The sequence below is a fragment of the Rattus rattus genome, chromosome 10 (genome assembly GCF_011064425.1).
Source record: "Rattus rattus isolate New Zealand chromosome 10, Rrattus_CSIRO_v1, whole genome shotgun sequence".
Taxonomy (NCBI): Eukaryota; Metazoa; Chordata; class Mammalia; order Rodentia; family Muridae; genus Rattus; species Rattus rattus.
In genome coordinates, this window is record NC_046163.1 from 48,206,286 (window position 1) to 48,216,631 (window position 10,346).

At 42.0% G+C, this 10,346-nt stretch overlaps 1 protein-coding gene across 1 annotated transcript; it reads right to left on the reverse strand.

Moving 5' to 3' along the window:
* Positions 1 to 202: 202 nt before the first annotated feature.
* LOC116911588 (60S ribosomal protein L7-like) lies at positions 203 to 859 on the reverse strand. The gene has a single exon (XM_032915566.1). The coding sequence runs from the start codon at positions 857 to 859 to the stop codon at positions 203 to 205; it is 657 nt and encodes a 218-aa protein (XP_032771457.1).
* Between the last annotated feature and the right edge of the window lie 9,487 nt (positions 860 to 10,346).

The window sequence follows — 10,346 nt, forward strand, 5'->3', positions numbered from 1 at the left end:
GTGACTGTGTTAGCATGTTGAGGTTCCAGACAAGTATTTTTTTTAATTTGCCAAGCTGTGACTGTTTATTAACTGACCAGATTATAAAAATACCATGGTCAACACTATAGCTCATCCGTCTAATTAGCCTGTTTATCTGGTCGTCCCTGTTGTCAACATCTCCACCTTCTACCAAGTGAATTGTCTTTTCCTTCATTCCACTTCATGGGGAAGAGAGTTGGAAGGGCCACAGAAAGTTATTTGCTTCCTTCAAGCATTTCCCAACTGTATAGATCTCATGAATTAGATCCTCCATGTAGATGATGCCAAAAATACCAAGAGATCGAGCAATAAAAGAATTATCTGTCAAGGCAATGTGCTTTTTATTGATTTTGCCATAGCCTTGCTTGTAGATGAGCTCATTTACTGACTTCAGGTTGGGGTTCGCCCATGCAATGTACAGTTCCACGATCCTCAGCATGTTAACTGAAGCTTTGTTGAGCTTAACAAAGGTGCCATTGAAGATCTGCCGAAGGCTAAACAGCTGCAACACATTTCGCATCTTTGGGCTAACTCCACTGATACCTCGGATTCTGATGACAAAGGCCAACGAAAGAAATTTCATTTCTGCGAGCACATACAAGTTCCCAGCTTTCCTTGCGATCCTAGCCATCCGAATCTCAGTCTGCACTGTACTGTACTCCTTGTGATAGTGCTTTACCATCTTATAGATGAGCTTCCTCCTTGCCTTTCGCAGTGTCTTCAGGGCAAACTTCTTCCTCAGGTGCTTCACCTTCAACTCTGCGAAATTCCTTCGCTTTTTCTTAAGGGTTTCTGGCTCAACTACAACCTTCTTTTTCTTCTCTGGTAAAGCTTCCATGGTTCCAGCCAGAAATGGAGAGGGCTCCAGACAAGTATTGAAGGACAAGTTGAACATATAAAACACAGCGGATTAATAGATCTCCGTGCAAGGAGAGTTTATGAAATCCAGACCTCTTTACGGTGTGTGATAGAACTGGTGGAGTAATTTCAACTGGTTATTAAGCTCTTAAGTGGCTACTCACATGCCAGTGGTGTTGACTACAGATGGCTTCAAGCTTCTGCATGAAGTTATGTGAGATCTCCTCTACTGAGAGAGGGAGTAAGCGATGGATAGGGAGCCAGCAGAAGAGTGGGAAAATGAGAAATCATCATTGAAGAAAATGGGAAAGGAGATTGAAGGAGTAGAACTGTGGGAAGGATACAAGTCAGCTCAAGAGAGTGGATAGAGAGGTACCAAATCATACAGTCCAAGCCATTTTAGTTGCCCTGTCTTTGAAATGAAGGAGTAAAGTCTATGTGGTGTGTGAAAGGTAGTCTTTTTATGGATGGGACAAGAGAAGAAAAAGCAGATAATGCATTCGAAAATGAGAACGATGTAACTTGAGAGTGGTGGAAAGAGATTCCACTGACCAAATCTGTACTGTTCATCATGAAAGCCAATGCTCTACTATGGCAAAGGAAGGGTTTCTAGTACAGAGGATGTTGGCTTAAAGCAAAACAAGGTGAGTGTCTTTTCACCTCTGACTATGGTTCACCTATACATTTTATTCAAATTTCCTCTCCTTCACTAGCCAAATAGCTTTCTGAAAATCTCCACATTGCTGTCACCCTAATAACAAATGAAAATCAGGTCACGCAATAAACTGTCAAATCTATCCATACTCATGGAAACAAAGGACAGGGTATTTGAAACAAGCCTGTCCCAGAACATCTGTGTAGCTACATTTTCTCTGGCTATGAGACTCGGGATCCTCACTAAGGATTTTGAAGACTTAGCTAATGCCTTAAGGCCCAATGCTGTTCATCCACAGAATGAGGCAAATCAAGTGTACATAAATACACGAGGGTGGGAGGCAAACTCTGAATGGATAAGGAATGCTAGGCTTGCCCTTTCAACGGAGTTTTCCCAAAGGAAGCAAGCACGCCTATCCTGACCAGCGAGAGCTCCACCTGGCTCTAATTAGGAAAGCCTTGGGGTTTCTGTAGCAACTGTGCAGGACTTTCAGGGATACTCCAGGCTCCTGGTGGTTGCTAGGGAAACAGTCGCTAGGGGCACTGAGGAAGCTGAGCTTCATGAGTAGTTGCTGCCTGTGAGATACTCTCCTCTGGTCCTTTGGGAAGAGCATTTATGAATCCTGGGTCCTAGATTTGGCATATTTCATCATCCTGGGATTCACTGGAGCAAGCAAACAATAGAAAAGAAAGTTCTGAGTTTAGCGCAAAGCACACGTAAGATACACATGTGTATAAATAATTGGCAAACAATAATCATAAGATAACTGATCTAAGGTGATTTTTTTAAGCTTAAAAGATGAGGTTCCCTCTTGTGATGTGGGTTGCTTGAGAGGCATCTGGTTAGAGACACCATTGGTGAGAAGCTTTGCAAAGTTTGAGAAATGTCTCCTGTTATTTGCAGAACAATCTGGGAAAACCTAGACTGAAACCAGAAAGGCAATTAGTTTCCTGTTTGGAAACAAAGAGACATCTGTGCAAAATTCACTAGCGGATTCACAGGGGGCAGGTAACGTGCATGAGGAATACATTCCAGCTGCACACATCTCCCCTTCTTCACTCCAGTTCAAAAGCTCCAACTATACTCTGGTAGAATTATTACCACAATCTAAGGGAAAGCCAGGTTCATTAATAACCAATTTCTAAGCTTCTCAGGGGCATAGTAGAAATATGTGCTACATACTCTAATTATAATATTTATAGATAATTGAAAAGGATTTGAGGAACCCTTGCAACCTTGCAAATTAGCAGTGGCCTTATTTTACAGAAAATGAAACTGAGGTCAAAAGATACTAGTAACTTAACTGTTACAATATAAGCTAATAGGTAGCAAGTGGACTCATGTGCCCTAACTTCCAATTTCACTACTAGTATGCACATATACACAGGTACACACACACACACACACACACACACACACACACACACACACAGAGGGGAGGGGGAGGGAGGGAGGGAGGGAGGGAAAGAGGGAGGGAGGGGGAGAGACAGAGACAGAGACAGAGAGACAGAGAGACAGAGAGGCGAGAGAGAGGGAACACACACACAGAGGGGGAATACACAGGCATGCGCGTGCACAGACACACAACACACATACACACACATGCACACAGGCACACAGACACACAGGCATACTCATTCAAGTTAATCTTGACAATTATTTATCTAAGCGTGTATTACTATGTCTACTGAATAAAAAAGGTGACTAAAAACAAAGAAGAATAATTTAAAGCCCAAGTTCATACAAATAGCAAATTATAGAAACCAAGATCATCCTCCAGCCCATCTAAGCACTTTCCACTGTATTTTTGGGCCTATCTCATGTCAGAGTCTGGGTGAGTTTCTTGTGATATGAGGGGCCCTGGATAGTCAGATACATATTATGGGGAACAGACAAAGCTGGATTACAGAAGAAAGCACTGACCCTTCCTCTGAAGGCCAAGCTCCCTCCAGTCCCCTGCTCTACTTGTAGACTGACAAACAGTAACCTTCTACTGCGTTTGTCTTCATATCCAATCTTCCCATCCTATGCTCACTCTGCTTGAACACATGCTACGCTTTGCCTTTACCTCCTAATATCCTATGCTGGACCCCAATTATAGACCCTCAGCACAGCATCACTATGAAGACTTGACTATTCACTGCCCCCCTTTTCAACTTCACAGTTGTGTGCTGCCCCAGCTCTTTCCTCTAGTTTGCCCTATTCTATGGCAAACATTCTATTGCTGACATTATCCAATACTCTCCCATGCTTGGCTTTGCCTTCATTCTTATCTAAGGCTTTAGGCTCATTAAGGCTTTGTGAGGTTGGCAGTCAAAGAGAATGGTCAATTTTATGTACACGAGCCTCATCGAAAAGCTAATCTGAAGGAGAATTGAAATATGTGGAGTGCTTCCACATGCAGGTGCACCATGTAGTTAGCTACATGTATTGCAAGTATTCTGCTATAAATCCTCATGCTTTGTCCTAGGAACCTAAGTAATAACAGTGCCTGTGGGTCATCCCTTCCCAGCTTGGAGGATACTGTGATACTAACGCAGACAATCTCTTTGATTGGCCACAATATGTCATCACATCCGTAGGGAGCTCACTTGCTTTCTGCTAGGTTCAGTCATATATCTGTGATTGTTGGCTTTGGTTTGGTCATACATTTCAAGTAAGCCAAATATTAATATTCAAAATATCTAGTATACGTGAAGATACTGTATGTGGTCATGGTGGCACCCGTCTACAATTCTGGCACTAATAGAGTTGTGGATTTGATTGAACCTGGTGGGTTTGCAGCTGGAGTTACATGGGGAGATACTAGACTACCTTTATGAGCAAAGCTATCAGAGTGAGATGTTTCTACAGCCAAAGTCCAAAAAGACTAACAGCTCTCAAAATCTCTTCCTCTTCTACCTGCCTTGCTGTTGGTTATAATTCTGCATATGACTTTTATTTTGTAACAAAGTTTATTTTGATTAAGGAGACATTTTAACAATGTGAATGAACAGAGGCTTAGCAAGCCCAAACTATAAGAAAATAAGGAGCTTGAGGACAAGAGACAAGCTTCCCCTGGCTACCAGCCTGACAAGGAGATGGGCCTATGACTGCCGTTATCCTATGTCATCTATCATCAACTTCTATGCTGTTAACAGTGGGTCCATACATGAGTCTAAAAGAGCTGCTTTGTCCTAGAAGGGATGTCTTGTCAATTCATCCGAATCATGATCCATATAAGCTAACATTGTTACATTCTTTCAAGCCTCTAGATTATAAAAATTCTTATTATGCAGCAAAGGCTAACTAATATAGTCAGGGAACGAGACAACAATAAAGCGAGGGTACAGCAACAATCAGAATTCACTTAGCTTCCATATCTATAGAGTACAAGTAATTACATTCTCCTGGTTATTTATTAAGAAAGAAATGGATGGTTTGGGGAAAATTAAAAATTCATAATGCAGCAGAGTCAAAGGGGAATTGCTACAATCATGTCTTCCTATAGGCAAGAAGATGTGTGATCTCATACACAAAGGGAAGAAGAGACTAAAATAAAAACAAACCTCTGTAATGATAGGGATGGGGAGATGGCTCAGTGGATAAAGTGCTTGTTACCAAAGCATAATCATATGAATTCATGTCCCTGAACACCTAAATAAAAGCCAGGCATGGCTATATGCACTCATAATTCTAGAGTTTGGGACAGAGGTAAGGGGAGCCCAAGGGCTCGCTGGCCAGCCATTCTAGCTGAAATGGCAAATTCCGGGTTCATTGAAGAGCTTTGTCTCAGGGCGACCCCATAGGAAGAGTAGCAGTCTCAACTAACCCAGACCCCTGGGAGCTTCTAGACCCTGAGCCACCAACCAGGCAGCATACAGGAGCTGAGGCCCCTGACACATATACAGCAGAGGACTGCTTGGTCTAGCCTCAGTGGGAGAGAAGGGAGGCCCTAGGGAGGGGGGAGGCCTGATGGGAGAAGATCATTTTCTCTGAGACATGGTTGGGGGAGGAATGGGATGAGGAACTGTGGGAGGGAACACTGGGAAGGGGGGCAATGGCTGGATTGTAAATAAATGACATAATAAAAAACAAAACAAGAACAACAACAAAGAATGCTGAAACCAAAAAAGACAAGCCAAAACAAAAACAAGTTGGAGAACAATTGAGAAAGACATCCTGCCATCAACCTCTGATTCCCACATACCTGCAAGAGAAAGCACCCCGGTACACATGCATGCACATACACACATATACACACTGATTATATGCATATGCACACAGAATATTCTAGATAAGCAGGAGAGAGACAGGTAGATATCAACTCATAAATACACATTCAATGGTGGAAGCTTCTAGAAGTCTTTTCTCAGGGTCTCTGTCCTTTTGATGAAATACAGACAAAACCAACAATTAAAAATGAGGTTTCTGGTTTCTAAAGAGAGGAGAAAATTCTAAATCTTTATCAGGAAAAGTGTGAGAATGCCTAGAATACTGACCGACTTCTATGACACTCAAAGTGGTGTACAGTGAAAGCCTGATTATTGAGAAAATGTGATACAACCATATATAGTGACATATTTAATTTAAAATCACACATTTAAGCTATCAAAAGAAACTACCATGCAAAGTTAAGGCAGGAAGTAGGATTGAAATGATATGTGAACTATGACTGTACTCAAAGCATTCTCACAAAGCGGCTAAAAATACATCCAGAAAGTATGTCAGCATGTCAACAGTGGCGTTCCCTAGATATGGAGACTCTATTAGCTTTAATGTTTTCTTTATATTTTTGTGCATTATCCTAATAAAGATGAACTTCCTTAAAAAGTGAAAAAAGAAACAATTGATACTGATTTGAAAACTGACAAACGAGTAGAACCAAGATTTCTTCCTTCCCTCCCCTTGCCTCCTAAAGCATTGTTGACATGCTGGAAATTTCCAGGTGAGGACAAAGGCTGGTAGGAAAATAACCGTGAGCTTAGAAAATGAAAGAAACAAGGAAACACAGGCTCCTTCATGAAGTACAGGGATTTAGCTTCTAGGGCTGTCAAGCCGCGCTTGTTTGCTATTGTTTGGCAATATTTATGTTCTATCCTCAAATGGTCAGAGAACTTTACATTTCCATACCGTGACTTTACCCTTCCTAGCTACAACCTGACTCCAAGTGAGGAATGCAGGCAGTGGATCCCCTCACCCAGAAGCCCAGCTGGGAAGCTTTGATTTCTTTGACAGTTCTGACCCCTAAGAGAAATCCTGGGTGAATAGTCCGAGACTCCGGCTCCACTCACACCTCCTGACTGGAAAGATATATTTCCTAGCTGCTGCCTCATGGTCCAGATGAAACCAGACCCTGCTCACAGAGTGCATAATGGAATAATGTTTTAATTACAAAATAGCTGTATTATCCATAGTCAACATGGAGTAATTTGAACATTGACTATGTCTCTGAGCTATGAGAGTAAACAGAGTCTCAGTGTTTAATATCGAATTCAAAAAGCACAACAGAGTGGCTTTCAAAATTATTTCTCTGAAAAATAGTTTAACTCACACCCTAGTATGTGCATTTGTGTGTGTGCAGGTTCTCTCTCTCATTCTCTCTCTCTCTCTCTCTCTCTCTCTCTCTCTCTCTCTCTCTCTCTCCTCTCCCTCTCCCCCCTCTCTCTGTCACACACACATAAACACACACACACACATAAACACACACACACACACACACACACACACAAAGACTACAATAAAAGTTTCCTAAAGCAATTCTCACTTTCATCATCAGCATATTTTCTGGTACGTATCTCAGAATTTTATGAATCACAAACAAGTCCCTAATCCAGTGTTCAAACAAACAAACTCTGAGGACAAAATACAGAGGATTTGGAGTTGAAGGAGAGTCGGGGAGAGTGGAATTAAGTTTCCAAGTCTACTGTTGATAGGTTTTCTGATCAAATTTCCTGAGTCTTCGTTTTCTCACAAACAAAATTAGAATGATAGTATCTGTTTCAAATAATAGTCCCCCCTCCTGGGTATTTTGTCCTCTGTGGAGTTCTCAACTTAGTTCTGGGGCACAGAAAACGCCTGCTCACTGGGAACTGTTGAGGTAGCATCGTTATCCCATAGACTGTATTACAGTTTGAGTGAGAAATCAAATCAAGTACCCAGAATAAGTGCTCAGAAAACACATAGGGGGAGGGAGAGGTAATGGGATGATGTGGGTCATTATGTCAGGTCGCTGCTACACAGATGGGGTCAGACACAGTACAGGTGATGTGAAAGCAACCATGGACTCAGACAAAGGTGCTAACAGTCACCCATGGAAATATTCCTGCTACCTTTTCTTTTTCATGTTTCAGTTACAACAAGAGAAACAAAAGAGTTCATGATATAGGAAATACTTAACATATAATTAGTGGAGGGAGTTTTATTTAACGTGTTTCCAAATGACTATATTCTATGAAATTTCTCTTAATTGAAATTCTAGGTGACCTCTAAAATAATCGTTGGGGTAATCGATGTTCCAAAAGTCCTGTAATCTGAGAACTGTGAGATCTTGGACATGTAGGAGCACAGTTAAAAGGGAAAAGTTAACACTTCCCTTAATGAATTACATTGGAATATCTAAAAAAAAAAATTATATGGCAAGAATTTACCACATGGTTTTCTTTCTTTTTTTTTCTCCCCCATTTCCCCCTGTTACTGAAAAGAGATTCTTTTCTTACACAATATATCTTGATTACAGTTTCTCTCCCTCTACTCCTTCTAGTTCCTCTCTATCTCCCCTCCCCTTTGGATCCATTCACTTTCTGTCTCTCATTAGGAAAGAACAAGCTTCTAAGAGACAACAACTAAAACAACACAAGGCTGGACAAGGCAATGGAAAGAAGAAAGAAGAGCCCCAAGAGCAGGTGCAAAAATCAAAGATCCACTCCTTTACAGACTCGAGAGTCCCATAAAAACACTAAGCTGGAAGCTGTAATATATATGCAGAGGACCTGGTGGAGACCCAGTTAGGCCCTATGCTTGCTGGTTCAATTGCTCTAAGTTCATGTGACCCTTGCTTCGTTGATTCAGAAGGCTTTTCCCCCCCGGTGTCTTCCATCCCCTTGGCTCTTGTGCTCTTTCTTCCTCTTGAGGTTCACCAAGCTCAGAGAGGAGCGTCTGATGGAGATATCCCATGTACAGCTGTATGCTCCAAGGCCTCCCACACAATGTCTGGCTGTGGTCACTGCATCCGTTCCCATGTGCTGCAGGAGGGAGCCTCTCCGATGCCAGCTGGCTAAGGCGTTAATCTATGAGGATAGTGGGATATCATTAGGCGTTGTTTTGTGGATACTTTTATTTTATTTTAGAACAGTAGTGCTTGGTTTACTCGAGGTCTCTAGGTGACCTAGTCTCTGGTTCCTGGTCCCTCAAGTTGTGTCAGTACGGGTTCCATCTTATCAAGGGGGCCTTAAATAATATTAGACATCGGTTGGCTTCTTCCACAAGCTATTTTCTACCTTTGTCCAAGGCTATTTTCTAGGCAGAATAGAATGTAAGTCAAAGATTTTGTGGCTGGGTTGGAGTTTCTGTTTCTCCTTTGGTAGCCTGCAGAGTATCTGTCTTAGGGAGGGGTTCTATTCCTGCACAAACATCAGGACCAAGAAGCAAAATTGGGGAGGAAAGGGTTTATTCAGCTTACATTTCCACATGGCTGTTCATCACCAAAGGAAGTCAGGACTGGAACTCAAGCAGGTCAGGAAGCAGGAGCTGATGCAGAGAGCATGGAGGGATGTTACTGGATTGCTTCCCCTTACTTTCTTAGCTTGTTCTTAAGGAACCCAGGACCACCAGTCCAAGGACGGTACCAGGGATGGGATGGGCCCTCTCCCATTGATCACTAATTAAGAAAATGCCTTACAACTGGATCTCATGGAGGCATTTCCTCAAGGGAGGCTCCTTTCTCTGTGATAATTCCAGGTGTGTCAAGTTGACACACAAAACCAGTCAGTACAGTATCTTTCTGTAAGAAAGACACTAGACTGTAGGGGTGAGGGCTCCATGTAGGAAGCAGCTCAATTTCTCTATGTTCCATGAATTGTGTGGGTGTTATCCTCTGAAATGAGATCCTATTATTGGTCTACAGAAAGCAATTCCTTATTTTAGTAACAGCCTGGGTTGTTTGAAGATTTCCATAGGATGTCCTTGGCCAATAACTCAGTTGAATGCAACTAAGACCATTTACTGGAAGATTCTCTTGGTGACAAAAGTTGAGCTCTTGGGACTTTCTTTCCCCCATTATTAGGAAACCTCTTTAGGATAACCTTCACATATTTTCATTGCAATAAGTTTCAAATGCCCCTCAATTCCATCTGTCTCTCTCCTCATTCTCTCCCTCAATCCTAACCCCCCAACCATCCCTACCTAATTCTCCCTTTCTCATCCCCACCTGCACCTAGTCCTCCCTCCCATGGATATCCACGTGACCTCTATACCAAATCCCTCTTGTTCTGTGGACTATAGGTTGTTAATCATTTGTTTATTGCCTAATATCCACCTATGAAAGTCCTCTGACTCATATAACACAGGGAGTCACATCTGCTTACAAATAGCCTTGTGTCTATCCCCCTCCAGCCAGAGATGTTAATAAGCTATCTACCTAATATTGCATTGTGAAACTGATCACGTTTGAGCTTGCCCATAATTTCCGATTAGCATGGTCACTCACTTCTATGTTCAACAGAAAATTTATTAGCCAGAATATATTTTTAAAGAAGAAGCCAGAAGAGAACAATCACTCCACCAGTCCTTTCGAAGTTATATCCAAAGCATTTGTGTTAGCCGAAAGTGATAA

Coding starts and splice junctions, on each gene's coding strand:
- LOC116911588 (XM_032915566.1), bottom strand. CDS start 859: ATGGAAGCTTTACCAGAGAAGAAAAAGAAGGTTGTAGTTGAGCCAGAA.